Here is a 17,968-nt window from a genome sequence, read left to right as displayed (position 1 = left end):
GCGACCCTTTCGCGGTGTCGAATCAAGTAGCTTCCCCGCCATCGGTTCAAATGGCCGCCATGGCGCAGCAGCCCCAGCAGATGCAACCAAATCCCTTCGGACCACCATCGCACCCACAGCCTGTGCCAAACCCATTCCTCGATGCCGGCTTCGGCCCTTTCCCAGCAGCAAATGGAAATGGAATGCACGCACAAGCCAACCCGTTTGGAACCGCCCAACTTCTATAGCTTCACACCGTACAGCCACGGTTACATACTCGTTGCGCAATGCCAACCCAGATTCCAGAGTTACATACTACGTGTTGAGAAGTTCAATCTCCTTGCGTCACAAACGTCAATGCCAGCTTTGTCCCGCCATCTCTCGGGCGTTGCCGCTTGGTCAATTCTTGTACAGCTCGTGCTTGTATTAAATGTTGGTGTATATTTTTCCACCACTTTGACGGTCATGGAAGACCCTCCTTGTAAAGAATTTCGTTATTGCTGATGCAGCATTACATGCAATGAAAACGTGTACTGGGTCGGATACAGGAAACACAGAGATAACAGATGGTATGAGTTCTTGTTGAGACGAGAGGGAGAGTACCTATAGAAAGGAGAGCAGGTGGTGTCTGATGACTCGCGTGAGGTTCCTCTCGTGTATGGCGGCTCGCACGGGGGCAGGGGGAAGAGGGGTTCCTCTTCTAGGTCAGCACCTCTCATGGGCTTGGGCCCAAGAGACAGATCTTGATGGGCTAGGGCCCATACCGGTTCAACACTCCCCCTCAAGATGGGTGGTAGATATCTATCATCCCCATCTTGTCACACACCAAGTTACATTTGTTCCCTGTCCCTTTGTCAAGCAATCTGCAAACTGCTGCCCAGAGCTGACATGAGTAAGGTTGATGATCCCAGCATCAAGTTTCTCTTTAATGAAGAAGCGATCGATTTCCACATGCTTCGTCCTATCATGTTGAACTGGGTTATTAGCAATGGCTATAGCTGACTGATTGTCACACCACACCCTTAAGGGTCCCTTCCTCAAGAGTTTCAACTCGCATAGTAGGTGCTTCACCCAGAGCATATCACACAACCCTTGAGATAATGCTCTATATTCAGCTTCTGCTGTTGATCTAGACACAACATTCTGTTTCTTGCTTCTCCATGACACCAAATTTCCTCCCACAAACACACAGTAGCCTGAAGTTGATCGTCTATCATCTTGACAACTAGCCCAATCAGAGTCACTATAGCCATCCACCTCAAGATGTTCACTCTTCGCAAACCACAACCCTTTACTCGGAGTCCCCTTCAAGTATCTCAGGATTCTATGAACAATATCAAGATGCCCACTCCTTGGTTCATGCATGTATCTGCTCACCACCCCCACGACATACGTAATGTCAGGCCTGGTATGACACAAGTACAATAACCTCCCAACCAGCTTCTGATAATCTTCCTTATTCACTAGCTCACCTGATTGTGTTGTTACTTGATGATTTTGTTCAATTGGAGTAGGGGCTGCACGACATCCCATCATGCCCATGTCACTCAAAAGATCCAAGGTGTATTTTCGTTGGCACAAAGATATTCCCTTCTCTGTCCGAGCCACTTCTATGCCAAGGAAGTACTTTAGATTTCCTAAGTCTTTTACCTCAAACTCCTTGCTCATACACCCCTTCACTCTCTTTATTTCCTCCTCCTCATCTCCAGTGATGATGATATCATCAACATACACTACAACAATGGTGATCTTCTTATTAGTGTGTCTATAGAACACCGTGTGATCACCATTACATTGGCCATACCCCATATTCCAAACAGCTCGTCTGAACCTATCAAACCATGCCCTCGGCGATTGCTTCAGACCATACAAGGATTTCTTCAGCCTGCATACCTTCCCCGTAGTCTGTTCTGTGCCAAAACCTGGCGGTATCTGTTGGAAATATGCCCTAGAGGCAATAATAAAATGGTTATTATTGTATTTCCTTGTTCATGATAATTGTCTATTGTTCATGCTATAATTGTATTAACTGGAAACCGTAATACATGTGTGAATGCATAGACCATAACATGTCCCTAGTGAGCCTCCAGTTGACTAGATCGTTGATCAACAGATGGTCATGGTTTCCTGACCATGGACATTGGATGTCATTGATAACGGGATCACATCATTAGGAGAATGATGTGATGGACAAGACCCAATCCTAAGCATAGCACAAGATCGTGTAGTTCGTTTGCTAAAACTTTTCTAATGTCAAGTATCATTTCTTTAGACCATGAGATTGTATAACTCCCTGATACCGTAGGAATGCTTTGGGTGTACCAAACGTCACAACGTAACTGGGTGGCTATAAAGGTGCACTATAGGTATCTCCGAAAGTGTCTGTTGGGTTGGCACGAATCGAGACTGGGATTTGTCACTTCGTATGACGGAGAGGTATCTCTATGCCCACTCGGTAATGCATCATCATAATGAGCTCAATGTGACCAAGTGGTTGGTCACGGGATCATGCATTACGGAACGAGTAAAGTGACTTGCCGGTAACGAGATTGAACGAGGTATTGGGATACCGATGATCGAATCTCGGGCAAGTAACGTACCGATTGACAAAGGGAATTATATACGAGATTACTTGAATCCTCGACACCGTGGTTAATTCGATGAGATCATCGTGGAACATGTGGGAGGCAACATGGGTATCCAGACCCCGCTGTTGGTTATTGACCGGAGAGCTGTCTCGGTCATGTCTGCGTGATTCCCGAACCCGTAGGGTCTACACACTTAAGGTTCGGTGACGCTAGGGTTGTAGAGATATTAGTATGCGGTAACCCAAAAGTTGTTCGGAGTCCCGGATGAGATCCCGGACGTCACAAGGAGTTCCGGAATGGTCCGGAGGTGAAGATTTGTATATAGGAAGTCCAGTTTCGGCCACCGGGAAAGTTTCGGGGGTCACCGGTATTGTATCGGGACCACCGGCTGGGCCCACCTATCCCGAAGGGCCACATGGGCTGAAGTGGGAAGGGAACCAGCCCCTGGTGGGCTGGTGCGCCCCCCTTGGGCCTCCCCTGTGCCTAGGGTTGGAAACCCTAGGGGTGGGGGGCGCCCCACCTGACTTGGGGGAAAGTTCCCCCCTTGGCCGCCGCCCCCCTTGAGATTGGATCTCTAGGGGCCGGCGCACCCCCTAGGGCCCCTATATAAAGAGGGGGAGAGGGAGGGTTGCGCACCCTAGTCCCTGGCGCCTCCCTCTCCCCCCGTAACACCTCTCCCTCTCGCTGAGCTTGGCGAAGCCCTGCTGAGATCGGCGCTACTTCCACCATCACACCGTCGTGCTGCTGGATCTCCATCAACCTCTCCTTTCCCCTTGCTGGATCAAAAAGGAGGATACGTCTCTCCAACCGTACGTGTGTTGAACGCGGAGGTGTTGTCCGTTCAGCACTAGGATCTTCGGTGATTTGGATCACGACGAGTACGACTCCATCAACCCCGTTCTCTTGAACGCTTCCGCATCGCGATCTTCAAGGGTATGAAGATGCACTCCCCTCTCTCTCGTTGCTAGTCTCTCCGTAGATTGATCTTGGTGATGCGTAGAAAATTTTGAATTTCTGCTACGTTCCCCAACAATGGTATCGGAGCTAGGTCTATTGCGTAGATTCTATGCACGAGTAGAACACAAGTTGTTGTGGGCGTTGATTTTGTTCAATATGCTTACCGTTACTAGTCCTATCTTGTTTCGACGGTATTGTGGGATGAAGCGTCCCGGACCGACCTTACACGTACACTTACGTGAGACAGGTTCCACCGACTGACATGCACTTGTTGCATAAGGTGGCTAGCGGGTGCCAGTCTCTCCCACTTTAGTCGGATCAGATTCGGTGAAAAGGGTCCTTATGAAGGGTAAATAGCAATTGGCATATCACGTTGTGGCTTTTGCGTAGGTAAGAAACGTTCTTGCTAGAAACCCATAACAGCCACGTAAAACATGCAAACAACAATTAGAGGACGTCTAACTTGTTTTTGCAGGGTATGTTATGTGATGTGATATGGCCAAAAGAATGTGATGAATGATATGTGATATATGAGATTGATCATGTTCTTGTAATAGGAATCACGACTTGCATGTCGATGAGTATGACAACCGGCAGGAGCCATAGGAGTTGTCTTAGTTTATTGTATGACCTGCGTGTCATTGAACAACGCCATGTAATTACTTTACTTTATTGCTAACCGTTAGTCTATTAGTAGAAGTAATAGTTGGCGAGACAACTTCATGGAGACACGATGATGAAGATCATGATGATGGAGATCATGGTGTCATGCCGGTGACGGAGGTGATCATGCCGCCCCTCAAAGATGGAGATCAAAGGCGCAAGATGATGATGGCCATATCATGTCACTTTATGATTTGCATGTGATGTTTGTCATGTTTACATCTTATTTGCTCAAAACGACGGTAGCATAAATAAGATGATCCCTCACTAAAATTTCAAGCAAGTGTTCCCCCTAACTGTGCACCGTTGCGAAAGTTCGTTGTTTTGAAGCACCACGTGATGATCGGGTGTGATAGATTCTAACGTTCACATACAACGGGTGTAATCCAGATTTACACACACGAAACACTTAGGTTGACTTGACGAGCCCAGCATGTACAGACATGGCCTCGGAACACAAGAGACCGAAAGGTCGAACATGAGTCATATAGTAGATACGATCAACATGAAGATGTTCACCGATGATGACTAGTCTGTCTCACGTGATGATCGGACACGGTCTAGTTGACTCGGACCATGTATCACTTAGATGACTAGAGGGATGTCTATCTGAGTGGGAGTTCGTTAGATGAACTTAATTATCCTGAACATAGTCAAAAGGTCTTTGCATATTATGTCGTAGCTCGCGTTTTAGTTCTACTGTTTTAGATATGTTCCTAGAGAAAATTTAGTTGAAAGTTGATAGTAGCAATTATGCGGACTGGGTCCGTATACTGAGGATTGTCCTCATTGCTGCACAGAAGGCTTATGTCCTTAATGCACCGCTCGGTGTGTTGAACCTCGAACGCCGTCTGTGGATGTTGCGATCATCTGACATACATGTTTTGATGACTACGTGATAGTTCAGTAATGTTAAACGGTTTAGAATTGAGGCAGCGAAGACGATTTCGAAACATCGCGGAACATATGAGATGTTCCGAGGGCTGAAACTGGGATTTCAGGCTCGTGCCCACGTCAAAAGGGATGAGACCTCCGACGAGTTTCTTAGCCTACAAACTAAGGGAGAAAAGCTCAATCATTGAGCTTGTACTCAAATTGTCTGGGTACAACAATCACTTGAATCGAGTGGGAGTTAATCTTCCAAATGAGATAGTGATGTTTCTCCAAAGACATTGCCACCAAGCTACTAGAGCTTCGTGATGAACTATAACATATCAGGGATAGATATGATGATCCTTGAAATATTCGCGATGTTTGACACCGTGAAAGTAGAAATCAAGAAGGAGCATCAATTGTTGATGGTTAGTGAAACCACTAGTTTCAAGAAGGGCAAGGGCAAGAAGGGATACTTCATGAAACGGCAAATCAGTTGCTGCTCCAGTGAAGAAACCCAGGGTTGAACCCAAACCCGAGACTAAGTGCTTCTGTAATGAGGGAACGGTCACTGAAGCAGAACTACCCTAGATACTTGGTAGATGAGAAGGCTGGCAAGGTTGACAGAAGTATATTGGATATACATTGTATTAAATGTGTACTTTACTAGTACTCCTAGTAGCACCAGGGTATTAAGATACTGGTTCGGTTGCTAAGTGTTAGTAACTCGATAAAAGAGCTACGGAATAAACGGATACTAGCTAAAGGTGAGATGACGATGTGTGTTGGAAGTGTTTTCAAGGTTGATGTGATCAAGCATCGCCTGCTCCCTCTACCATCGAGATTGGTGTTAAACCTAAATAATTGTTATTTGGTGTTTGCGTTGAGCATAGACATGATTGGATTATGTCTATCGCAATACGGTTATTCATTTAAGGAGAATAATGGTTACTCTGTTTATTTGAATAATACCTTCAATGGTCTTGCACCTAAAATGAATGGTTTATTGAATCTCGATCGTAGTGATACACATGTTCATGCCAAAAGATATAAGATAGTAATGATAGTACCACCTGCTTGTGGCACTGCCATTTGAGTCATATTGGTATAGAACACATGAAGAAGCTCCATGTTGATGGATCTTTGGACTCACTCATTTTTGAGAAATTTGAGACATGCAAACCATGTCTATTGGTATGTGTGCATGAAGAAACTCCATGTAGATGGATCGTTTGGACTCACTTGATTCTAAATCACTTGAGACATGCAAATCATACCACATGGGCAAGATGACTGAAAAGCCTCGTTTTCAGTAAGATGGATCAAGAGAGCAACTTGTTGGAAGTAATACATTTTGATGCGTGATGTCCAATGAGTGCCGAGGCACGCAGTGGATATTGTTATGTTCTTACTTTACAGATGATTTGAGTAGATGCTGAGTATATTTACTTGATGAAACACAAGTCTGAATTATTGAAAGGTTCAAGTAATTTCAGAGTGAAGTTGAAGATCATCGTGACAAGAGGATAAAATGTCTATGATATGATCATAGAGACGAATATCAGAGTTACGAGTTTGGTACACAATTAAGACCTTGTGGAAATTGTTTCACAACTAATACCGCCTGGAACACCATAGTGTGATGGTGTGTCCGAACATCATAGCTGCACCCTATTGGATATGGTGCATACCATGATGTCTCTTATCGAATTACCACTATCGTTTATGGGTTAGGCATTAGAGACAACCGCATTCACTTCAAATAGGGCACCACGTAATTCCGTTGAGATGACAGCGTATGAACTATGGTTTAGAGAAATCTAAGCTATCGTTTCTTGAAAGTTTGGGGCTGCGACGCTTATGTGAAAAAGGTTTCATCCTGATAAGCTCGAACCCAAAGCGGATAATTACATCTTCATAGGACACCCAAAACAGTTGGGTATACCTCCTAATTCAGACCCGGAAGCAAAAGTGATTGTTTCTAGAAGCGGGTCCTTTCTCGAGGAAAAGTTTCTCTCGAAAGAATTGAGTGGGAGGATGGTGGAGACTTGATGAGGTTATTGAACCATCACTTCAACCAGTGTGTAGCAGGGCACAGGAAGTTGTTCCTGTGGCACCTACACCAATTGAAGTGGAAGCTGATGATAGTGATCATGAAACTTTGGATCAAGTCACTACCGAACCTCGTAGGTCGACAAGGACGCGTACTACTTCGGAGTGGTACGGTAATCCTGTCTTGGAGGTCATGTTGCTAGACAACAATGAACCTACGAGCTATGGAGAAGCGATGGTGGGCCCGGATTCCGACAAATAGCTAGAGGCCATAAAATCCGAGAGAGGATCCATGTATGAGAAGAAAGTGTGGACTTTGGAAGAACTACTTGATGGTCGTAAGGCTGTTGGGTACAAATGGATTTTAAAAGGAAGACGGACAATGATGGTAAGTGTCACCATTAAGAAAGCTTGACTTGTCGCTAAGATGTTTTCCGACAAGTTCAAGGAGTTGACTACAATGAGACTTTCTCACTCGTAGTGATGCTAAGAGTATGTTGGAATTATATTAGCAGTTACTGCATTATTTATGAAATCTTGCAGATACGATGTCAAAACATTGTTTCCTCGACGATTTTGAGGAAAGGTTGTATATGATACAACCAAAAGGTTTTGTCAATCCTATAAGATGCTAACAAGTATGCAAAGCTCCAGCAATCCTTCTAATGATTGGAGTAAGCATCTCGGAGTTGGAATATACGCTTTGATGAGATAATCAAAGATTTTGGGTTTATACAAAGTTTATGAGAAACTTGTATTTCCAAAGAAGTGAGTGGGAGCACTATAGAATTTCTGATGAGTATATGTTATTAACATATTGTTGATTAGAAATGATGTAGAATTTCTAGACAGCATATAGGGTTATTTGAAAAGTGTTTTTCAATGGAAAACCTGGATTAAGCTACTTGAACATTGAGCATCAAGATCTATAAGGATAGATCAAAAACGCTTAATAGTACTTTCAAATAAATACATACCGTGACAAGATTTTGAAGGAGTTCAAAATAGATCGACAAAGAAGCAGTTCTTGGCTATGTTATAAGGTGTGAATATTGAGTAAGACTCAAGACATGACCACGGCAGAAGAGAGAGAAAGGACGAAGGTCATCCCCTATGCTTCAGACGTAGGCTCTATAGTATGCTTGCTGTGTACCGCACCTGAAGTGTGCCTTGCCATGAGTCAGTCAAGGGGTACAAGAGTGATCCAGGAATGGATCACAGGACAACGATCAAACTTATCCTTAGTAGCTAGTGGACTAAGGAATTTTCTTGATTATGGAGGTGGTAAAAGAGTTCGTCGTAAAGGGTTACGCCGATGCAAACTTTGACACTAATCCGGATTATTCTAAATAGTAAACCGGATTCGTATAGTAGAACAGTTATTTGGAATAACTCCAAATAGAGCGTGGTAGCTGCATCTAGGAGATGACATAGAGATTTGCAAAGCACACACGGATCTGAAAGGTTCAGATCCATTGACTAATAACCTCTCTCACAAGCAAGATATGATCAAACCCCATGGGTGTTGATTCATTACAATCACATAGTGATGTGAACTAGATTATTGACTCTAGTACAAGTGGGAGACTGTTGGAAATATGCCCTATAGGCAATAATAAAATGGTTATTATTGTATTTCCTTGTTCATGATAATTGTCTATGGTTCATGCTATAAATGTATTAACTGGAAACCGTAATACATGTATGAATGCATAGACCACAACATGTCCCTAGTGAGCCTCTAGTTGACTAGCTCGTTGATCAACAGATGGTCATGGTTTCCTGACCATGGACATTGGATGTCATTGATAATGGGATCACATCATTAGGAGAATGATGTGATGGACAAGACCCAATCCTAAGAATAGCACAAGATCGTGTAGTTCGTTTGCTAAAGCTTTTCTAATGTCAAGTATCATTTCCTTAGACCATGAGATTGTGTAACTCCCTGATACCGTAGGAATGCTTTGGGTGTACCAAACGTCACAACGTAGCTGGGTGGCTATAAAGGTGCACTACAGGTATCTCCGAAAGTGTCTGTTGGGTTGGCACGGATCAAGACTGGGATTTGTCACTCCGTATGCCGGAGAGGTATCTCTGGGCCCACTCGGTAATGCATCATCATAATGAGCTCAATGTGACCAAGTGGTTGGTCACGAGATCATGCATTACAGAATGAGTAAAGTGACTTGCCGGTAACGAGATTGAACGAGGTATTGGGATACCGACGATCGAATCTCGGGCAAGTAACGTACCGATTGACAAAGGGAATTGTATACGGGATTACTTGAATCCTCGACATCGTGGTTCATTCGATGAGATCATCGTGGAACATGTGGGAGCCAACATGGGTATCCAGATCCCGCTGTTGGTTATTGACCGAAGAGCTGTCTCGGTCATGTCTGCGTGATTCCCGAACCCGTAGGGTCTACACACTAAAGGTTCGGTGACGCTAGGGTTGTAGAGATATTAGTATGCGGTAATCCGAAAGTTGTTCGAAGTCCCGGATGAGATCCCGGACGTCACGAGGAGTTCCGGAATGGTCCGGAGGTGAAGATTTGTATATAGGAAGTCCAGTTTCGGCCACCGGGAAAGTTTCGGGGGTCACCGGTATTGTACCGGGATCACCGAAAGGGTCCCGGGGGGTCCACCGGGTGGGTCCACCTCCCGGAGGGCCACATGGGCTGAAGTGGGAAGGGAACCAGCTCCTGGTGGGCTGGTGCGCCCCCCTTGGGCCTCCCCTGCGCCTAGGGTTGGAAACCCTAGGGGTGGGGGGCGCCCCACCTGACTTGGGGGGCAAGTTCCCCCCTTGTCCGCTGCCCCCCCTTGAGATTGGATCTCTAGGGGCCGGCGCACCCCCTAGGGCCCCTATATAAAGAGGGGGGGAGGGAGGGCTGCCCACCCTAGTCCCTGGCGCCTCCCTCTCCCCCGTAACACCTCTCCCTCTCGCTGAGCTTGGCGAAGCCCTGCTGAGATCGCCGCTACTTCCACCATCACGCCGTCGTGCTGCTGGATCTCCATCAACCTTTCCTTTCCCCTTGCTGGATCAAGAAGGAGGAGATGTCTCTCCAACCGTACGTGTGTTGAACGCGGAGGTGCTGTCCATTCAGCACTAGGATCTTCGATGATTTGGTTCACGACGAGTACGACTCCATCAACCCCGTTCTCTTGAACGCTTCCCCATCACGATCTTCAAGGGTGTGAAGATGCACTCCCCTCTCTCTCGTTGCTAGTCTCTCCATAGATTGATCTTGGTGATGCGTAGAAAATTTTGAATTTCTACTACGTTCCCCAACAGTATATCCATGTATACCTCTTCTTTCAAGTCACCATGTAAGAAGGCATTCTTGACATCTAACCGGTGCAATTTCCACCCAAAGTTTGCAGCACACGAGACCAATACCCGTACCGTGTTCATCTTTGCAACTGGAGCAAATGTCTCATCATAGTCAATTCCATAAGTTTGACTATATCCTCTAGCGACCAATCTAGCCTTATACCGTTCCACCTTGCCCTCAGGATTCTGCTTCACAGTAAAAATCCACTTACAACTCACTGCTTTCTTTCCTGCCGGCAATGTGGTTAGCACCCATGTCTTGTTTTTTTTTTCAATGCTTCTAACTCCTCTATCATCGATTCACGCCACTTCGGATCTTGCTTTGCATCCTTCCAATCCCTAGGGATAGACACAGTTTGTAGAGAGGCAACAAACGCCTTATATGAAGGTGACAAAGCCTTGTAAGACACAAAATTGCCAATATCAAGGTCATCACAAGCATCATCCTTTGGCAGAGCCTTCCTTGCTACCTCACCCTTCCTTGCCGCTTCACGTGTAGGCTTTCGCAACGTAATGGGCAGCTCCACTGTGTCAGATGATCTTGCCTCACTACCTTGCTGCTTCCCCTGCACTCTTGCCTCACTGCCTTGCTGCTCCCCCTGCACTCTTGCATCCCTGCCTTTCTGCTCCCCCTGCACTTGTGGTTGCCGCCGAGAGTACACCAGGGTATTCATCTGCCATCGATCCCGAACAGGAACCTGGAGAGCACCAATCTTAAGTGTATCGACAGTTGGCTCGACATGAGCCCGCACATCATCATCAGTGATGGTACTAACCAAAATTGTACCCACTATTGGTTGAACTTGATCCTGCACATCATTATCAGTGTTAATGTCCACAGAATCACCGTGTGTATGAGACACATCCTTCTCCCCCTCTTGACCATCATGCACAGGGTGTAGGTGGTCAAGCTCTGCAAACAGCAGACTGAGATCAGTCGGCTCACCATAGAATGGCTCAGACTCCCTGAATGTAACGTCCATACTTACAAACCTGCGTTTTTCAGAGGGACACCAACATTTATACCCCTGCTGACTAGACGAGTATCCCAGAAAGACACACTTCACTGCCCGAGGATCAAGCTTGCCAACAGATGGTCGGTGATCACGAACAAAGCAGGTACTGCCAAACAACTTTGGGGGAACAACAAACTTATTATCTCCAACGATCAACTCAGACGGAGATTTCATGCCAAGTATCATGGAAGGTGTTCGGTTGATCAAGTATGTGGCTGTCATAACTGCATCATCCCACAAGAACTTAGGCACATTCATGGTAAACATCAACGACCGAGCAACCTCAAGAACATGACGATTCTTCCGTTCGGCCACTCCATTCTGAGGGGGGGGTGTCCGGACATGAAGTTTGATGAAGAATCCCATGGTCAGCCATGAAAGCCCCAAAAATGTTGTTCACATACTCCGTTCCATTGTCCGTCCTGAGCACCTTGACCTGTACCTGAAACTGGTTCTTTACAAGAGCATGGAAGTTCTGAAAACAGCTAAACACCTCATCCTTGTGACGCATCAAGTAAATCCAAGTCATGCGAGAATAGCAGTCAATAAAGGTAGCAAAATACTTCTTCCCATTCATTGACACCACTGGGCTAGTCCATACATCCGAATGAATAAGCATAAAAGGAGATATGCTCCTGAGCCCCTTACTCACATATGAGGCCCGTGTGTGTTTTGCATATTCACAAGCATCACATGTCAGCTTGCCTTTGCCTATTCCACACATAACATCCGGAAATATTCTACTCATCTTATCAAAAGATACATGCCCCATCCTACAATGATGGATCATCGCCTGCTTCTCCTTATCCTCCATGGTCGCAGCACACACCAAGTCCGGCTGCACCTCCTGGTCCATGTACCAGAGCCCCCTACGCCTGGTGCCAGTCCCAACCGTCTGGCTCGTCTGTCGCACCTGAATCAAGCAACCGAACTTGTCAAGGATCACACGACAGTCCATTTGATCAATGAGTGCACTGAAAGAGACCAAATTGACAGGAAAGGCTGGCACATGTAAAACTGACGATAGGGAAATGGTCGGAGTACACTTTACTGTACCAACCCCTATGACTGGTTGTTTTGTGCCATCAGCCGTTTGTATAGTGCCCGTGTGAGAGGGAGGATGCTTAGTGTAAGATTCGAACACACATGAGTTACTAGCAACATGCTTAGATGCTCCAGAGTCAAGAACCCACTCTGGAGCACTCTCATTAGTAGCAAGAGATGCTCTTTCCGGATTACCTTCATCAGTGGAGGCCCAGTGAGCAAAGTCTCCATAGACAACATCATCTACATCTTTGCCTTTGGACGTCCCAGTGTCTCCTGCAACGGCCATGTGAGCCCTCTGACCCCCTGAGTGTCCTGAGTAGCCACCTCTACCTCTAGAAGCCTGGCTCCATGAGGTCTCTGAGTATCCACCTCTGCCTCTAGCACTTCTACCTCTGCCTGCTCCCCCTCTGTTATATCCCCTGCCTCTGCCACGAGTTGGACATTCTCTCTTCCAGTGACCTACCTCCCCACAGATATGACATTTGGTGGGATCTCCCCACTCCATGCGCTCAGTGACTGCAAATGTCGAAGCTGGCACAACCTTCATGTCTGCATGCTCAAGGGATAGGCGCACCTCCTCTTGAGTCATCGCTGCAATAGCCTCAGGAATGGTAGGCAGACTAGGTTGGTGCAACAGGGAAGCCTTCCTGCCATCAAAGCAACCTTTGAGGCCAGCCAAAAATTTCAGCACACGCCTGCGTGCCATCCACTTATGCCCTGACTCGATTGAAGCCGCATCATAGAGTTCCAAGGGATCACAGTTATCCTGGTCAGCCCATAGAGCCTGCAGTTCTGCCCCATATGTCATCACTGACATGCCATCACTGACATGCCATCATCTTGACGCAGCAACCTAATCTTGTCCTCAATCTGAGCAATGAGCATGACATTGCCCTTGTCAGAGTATTGAGTGGACAGAATCTTCCATATCTCAGCAGGTGAGGATAGCCCCTCCACAGAGCGTCCAATGGAGGGCACCACGGAGTTCAACAACCACACCATCAGTACAGAGTGGATGACCTTCCACCTCTTGCCCTCTGCACTACTCTTGTCCCTTGGTTCTACAATGGTGCCCAACAAATATCCATCAAGCTCCTTCTGCTCCACAGCCTACAAAGCCCTCCTGGACTAGCTCAAATAATTTATTGCCCCCTCTAGCTTCATGTTCAGGGGCGACATTTCAAGCTTTTGAGCCACTTCCTGTCGAGGAACGATGGCCCCAGAGTTGGACTCCGCGAGGATCTTAGCGAGCTTCTCCAAAGCCTCGGCAAGACCAGTTGGTTCAGCCATCGTTTGGCGGGATAAGCAGCAACAGCAAAACTCAGCAACACCTCTTCTTCTCTTTCCAACCAGCAGCAGCTCAGCTTCAGCAACACCTCTTCTTCTCTTTCCAACCAGCAGCAGCTCCACGCAGGAACAAGCTCCAGCACCTCCTCTTCCTTCTCCCCCTCAGCAGCACCAGCAGTAGCAGCAACAGAGTCAACATCAGCAAACACGCAGCCTCCAGGACCACAACGCCCAGCAGCAGCTCCTCTCCGCTCGATCTCTCCCCTTTCTACTCTCCGCTCAACACACGCACGCCAGCAACCACCCCGAGCAGCTCCTCTTCCTCTGCAGCCGCCCGAGGACGAGGAAGAGCTCGAGCAGGGGCTCTGCCTCCGGTCCAAGAAGCAGCAGCAGCCGCCTGCGCAGCTCTGCCGGCCCGCTCCCCGCGTCTCTCATGCGTGCAGCTCACCGCAGCCTCCCGCGCGCGCGCCAGATCCGCCGCCACCTCGCCGGACGTCGCCGCTGTCTCCTTAGGCCCCGCCGTCGCTGGCCTCTGATACCATGTTGAGACGAGAGGGAGAGTACCTACAAAGAGGAGAGCAGGTGGTGTCTGGTGACTCACGAGTGGTTCCTCTCGTGTCTGGCGGCTCACACGGGGCAGGGGGAAGAGGGGCTCCTCTTCTAGGTCAGCACCTCTCATGGGCTTGGGCCCAAGAGACAGATCTTGATGGGCTAGGGCCCATACCGGTTCAACAGTTCTTGATCCCCACTACCCAGCGACCTGAATCTCTTTTGCCAAGTGTTTTTTTTTGGTCTCCTATGAGGAACTCAAAAAGTTTTTTTTTAAGCTTTTAAGCTTTGCAATGCTTTAATTGCTAGTACATGACTTTGTTCTGGTGGGTTTCATTGTTTATTCAATGGAGCCGGGGCTAGGCCCTTTTTCTCTAAAAAAAAGGAGAGGGGACATTATTAATCTGTTCGTTTAGTGGAGTATCAGAATTCAGACAAACGATCATTTTCATTCATGCAAGTTTGGAAGTTCGTTCTCTTCGGAAACATTAGTCCAATATCACTAATGGAAAGGTGAATCGCCCGGTTGGTAAAAAGAAAATATCTGGCTGTGAAATAGCAGTGTCTACAAAATGGAGCGTCGTATTTCAATTTGGAATTCTTTGTCATGATTTATCAGTTGGATCATTTGGGCAAACCAAAGTACAACAAAATACACATTGTTGATTTCTACAAAATTGAGGTATTAAAATGGAGCTGCATTTCTACGAAGCGGGAGGCGGTGGGAATGGCACCTCCAAATGTCCTTCCAGCATCAAGATGACGCTCTTGATGGACGGCCTCGACTCAGGCTCTCCTTGCACGCACCAGATCCCAACCTTCACCGCCCGCTCCACAGCCGCCGCGTCGACCACCTCGTCGCTGCTCATGGCCCTCGTCACCTCACCCCTCAGCAGGCACTCGTACACTAGCTCCATCAGCGTGCGCTCCTCGCCGGCCTCCTCCATCTCCATGCTCCTCCTGCACGTCACGATCTCGAGCAGCACCACGCCGTAGCTGTACACGTCTGCCTTCACCGTGACCGGCCCGGCGCCCCTGTACCACTCGGGGGCCAGGTACCCGCGCGTGCCGCGGACGCCCGTGAAAGTGCGCGTCTGGTCGGGCTGGAGCAGCTTCGCCAGTCCGAAGTCGGCGATCTTGGCCGTGCCGGCCGCGTCCATGAGGATGTTCTGCGGCTTCACGTCGCAGTGGATCACGCGGCTGTCGAGCTCGTCGTGGAGGTAGTGCAGGCCCCGCGCCACGTCGAGCGCGATGCCCAGGCGGTCGGGCCACGCCGGCGCGCCGCCCTTGAAGAGCAGGTCTGCCACCGAGCCGTTGCTCATGAACTCGTAGACGAGGAGGCGGTTTGCGCCCTCGTGGCAGAATCCCAGGAGGCGAACCAGGTTGCGGTGGCTCGTCCGCCCGATGGCACGCACCTCTCTCTGGAACTCCCGCTCGCCGTCTTCCACCAGCTTCTCCAGCCGCTTCACGGCGATGGCCTTCTCGCCGTCGCGCAGCGCGCCTTTGAACACCGTGCCGAACGCGCCGCGGCCCAACGGGTCTCGGAAGCAGTGCGTCGCGCGCTCCAGCTCCTGGTAGGTGTACGATCTCAGGGGCGCCGTCTCCTCCTCCAAGCCCTCGCCGGCGTCAGCGTTCGCGAGCGCCACGTGCCGGCGCTTCACCCGGAGCAGCCGCGCGGAGGCGATGAAGGCGGACAACGCGACGCATGCTAGGATGCCGATGCACACCAATGCGATGGTGGTCGCGCGCCCGACGCCGACGGGTTTGTTGCGGGTGTCCCTGCCGCTGCCGCCGCCGCCCGACGCCGGGTTCGCCGCTCCCCCGGTCTTGACGGACAGCGTGTACGCGCCGCCCACGCGGCCGTACCGCAGAGGGAGCTGCTGCTTCGTGCACGTGCCGTCGTTGGCGTCCCTTAGCACCGCGGCGCAGAAGCAGTCGCTCAGGCACGCCGCTTGGCAGTCGGCCGCGCTCGTGCCCGCGCCCATCACCTCGTACGCCGCGTTCACCCATGACATGTTCAGCGTGGGTGCCATGGAGAAGCTTGCGGCGTCTTGCTGCCCCCCTCTGCATTCGCCGGCGCTGGAGTTCACCGTGCAACCGAGCGCCGTGTTGGTCGCGTCGAGGAAACCGAACCCAGGCGGGCACAAGCAGCTAGGCTGCCCGTCGTGATCGAGGACGCAGTAGCTGTTGAGCCCACAAACGCCCTTCACAAGGCACCGATCGCTCGGTGTGCTCCACTGGACGCTGGCCTTTGACGCACCGCCGGACACGAAGGCGTGGTGGTACAGACGCAGAACTCCGTCAGGGTCAAGCGTGAGACGGTAGTAGGCCTCCGCCCCAGCTTTTGCGGATCCAGATCGCGTCAGGTTGCTGGTGAAGCTGCCGTTGCTGTTGGCCTGGTAGAGCACGCCACTGGCATCCAGGCGCAGGGTGAGGAGGAAGCCAATCTGGAAGGTCACCGTGCTCCAGTACGCCGCGTCTGCCACGTTGCTCGTGCCCACCGGGTACAACACGAGGTTTGCGTCGTTTTGCTGGTTGGTGAGCCGGTACTTCCCGGTGGCCCTGTTGGTGTCGGACACGCTGGAGAAGAGCTGCGCCCCGGGCACGAGGTCCTGACCGGCGAGCAGGGTGTCGGTCGGGGACGCGAACGTCGACCACACCACCGACGCGTCCGCGCCGTACAGGACGAAGTTGCCATCGTCGAGCATGGCGCCGGAGACTGCCGGACGGGGCGGGACTGCCACCGGCCTGTCCTGGATGCTCGCGCCGATCCAGATGAGACGACCGTCGTAGGTGAGCCTCAGCGAGCCGCCCGTGTCCGGCGTGTTGTTGCGGTTCGCGGTCCACGTGACGGTTATGTTGGGCGCGGTGGCGAGCCAGACGCCGATGGCGAGGCCGCCGTCCGTGGCGTAGAAGCCGAAGGAGAAGCGGCCCGACGGGGACGACCAGCCGGCGCCGGCGGCAGCCAGTAGGGGGAACCTTGATGTGATGTTGGTTTGGGCGGATGACGCTTGGAATTGGAGGGAAACAAGCATGACTAGTGTTGAGTAGAAGAGCAGATGCAAAGGCTTAGCAGCCATGGAATCGATGGATGAATGGCGAGCTAGCTGCGTGAATGCTCGGTGGGGGTCGCTAGGTGCGTGTTTGATGATACTCCCGATCACTCAGCAAGTCAATCCTTAGTCAAAATTGTACTACATCTGAATTTCTGTTTCATCTTGATTTGCCAACGGACCAACACCATCGGAAGATGACACTTGTCGAGCAATATCGTGGCTGCGACTTTTCCGTGAAGGAAACCGGGCATCGTGTGGACCACGAGAAGAGAGACTGCCTATGGAGGTTCACAGGCCACAGCGACAGTAGTGCGGACTCTCTTTATCTTTTGCTCTTTTTCTGAAAAAGCATGTCGTCCTGGTCTTTTTTTGAGAACCCCCTCAGCAAATTCCAGACAAACCCCGCGCTCCCTGTCGCCTCCCCCGCTCCTCTTCGGCGACGGAGGTTCCCCTGTCGGCTCCCCCGCAGCTCCTCCACGCGTCACCCGAGCTCCCCCGCAGCTTCTCTCCGTTCGGTACTGGCTCTCTTTTATCTTCTACTCCCTCGTCTGGTGAAAAGTGAAG

The 17,968-nt window shown here is 49.6% G+C and overlaps 3 protein-coding genes across 3 annotated transcripts; all 3 read right to left on the bottom strand.

Annotated features, from left to right (window-relative positions):
- Nucleotides 1–783: 783 nt before the first annotated feature.
- Nucleotides 784–10,732, bottom strand: LOC123067551 (uncharacterized mitochondrial protein AtMg00810-like). Its single transcript, XM_044490298.1, has 2 exons — nucleotides 10,416–10,732; nucleotides 784–1,913 (listed from the first exon to the last, which is right to left on the bottom strand). Exons 1-2 carry the CDS (start codon nucleotides 10,528–10,530, stop codon nucleotides 784–786), a joined length of 1,245 nt encoding a protein of 414 aa, XP_044346233.1. The 5' UTR covers nucleotides 10,531–10,732.
- Nucleotides 10,733–12,011: 1,279 nt separating this feature from the next.
- LOC123070492 (branchpoint-bridging protein) lies at nucleotides 12,012–13,284 on the bottom strand. The gene is made up of 2 exons (XM_044493729.1): nucleotides 12,705–13,284; nucleotides 12,012–12,378 (listed from the first exon to the last, which is right to left on the bottom strand). The coding sequence occupies exons 1-2, from the start codon at nucleotides 13,216–13,218 to the stop codon at nucleotides 12,335–12,337; spliced, it is 558 nt and encodes a 185-aa protein (XP_044349664.1). The 5' UTR covers nucleotides 13,219–13,284; the 3' UTR covers nucleotides 12,012–12,334.
- A 1,626-nt stretch (nucleotides 13,285–14,910) lies between these two features.
- Nucleotides 14,911–17,694, bottom strand: LOC123065567 (G-type lectin S-receptor-like serine/threonine-protein kinase LECRK4). Its single transcript, XM_044488820.1, has one exon. The coding sequence runs from the start codon at nucleotides 17,426–17,428 to the stop codon at nucleotides 15,053–15,055; it is 2,376 nt and encodes a 791-aa protein (XP_044344755.1). The 5' UTR covers nucleotides 17,429–17,694; the 3' UTR covers nucleotides 14,911–15,052.
- Between the last annotated feature and the right edge of the window lie 274 nt (nucleotides 17,695–17,968).

Source organism: Triticum aestivum, chromosome 3B (assembly GCF_018294505.1).
Source record: "Triticum aestivum cultivar Chinese Spring chromosome 3B, IWGSC CS RefSeq v2.1, whole genome shotgun sequence".
Lineage (NCBI taxonomy): Eukaryota > Viridiplantae > Streptophyta > Magnoliopsida > Poales > Poaceae > Triticum > Triticum aestivum.
This window is presented reverse-complemented; position numbering and strand designations above follow the sequence as displayed.

Bases quoted from the DNA above. Each gene is read 5' to 3' on its own strand.
- LOC123070492 (XM_044493729.1), bottom strand. From the start codon at position 13,218: ATGGCACGCAGGCGTGTGCTGAAATTTTTGGCTGGCCTCAAAGGTTGC. The intron at 12,379-12,704 runs GTAATCCGGAAA...TGCTTGATTCAG, and splicing joins CTGGGCCTCCACTGATGAAG to GTGCGACAGACGAGCCAGAC.
- LOC123065567 (XM_044488820.1), bottom strand. From the start codon at position 17,428: ATGGCTGCTAAGCCTTTGCATCTGCTCTTCTACTCAACACTAGTCATG.
- LOC123067551 (XM_044490298.1), bottom strand. From the start codon at position 10,530: ATGAACACGGTACGGGTATTGGTCTCGTGTGCTGCAAACTTTGGGTGG. The intron at 1,914-10,415 runs ATATACTGTTGG...CATATTTCCAAC, and splicing joins GAAAGAAGAGGTATACATGG to AGATACCGCCAGGTTTTGGC.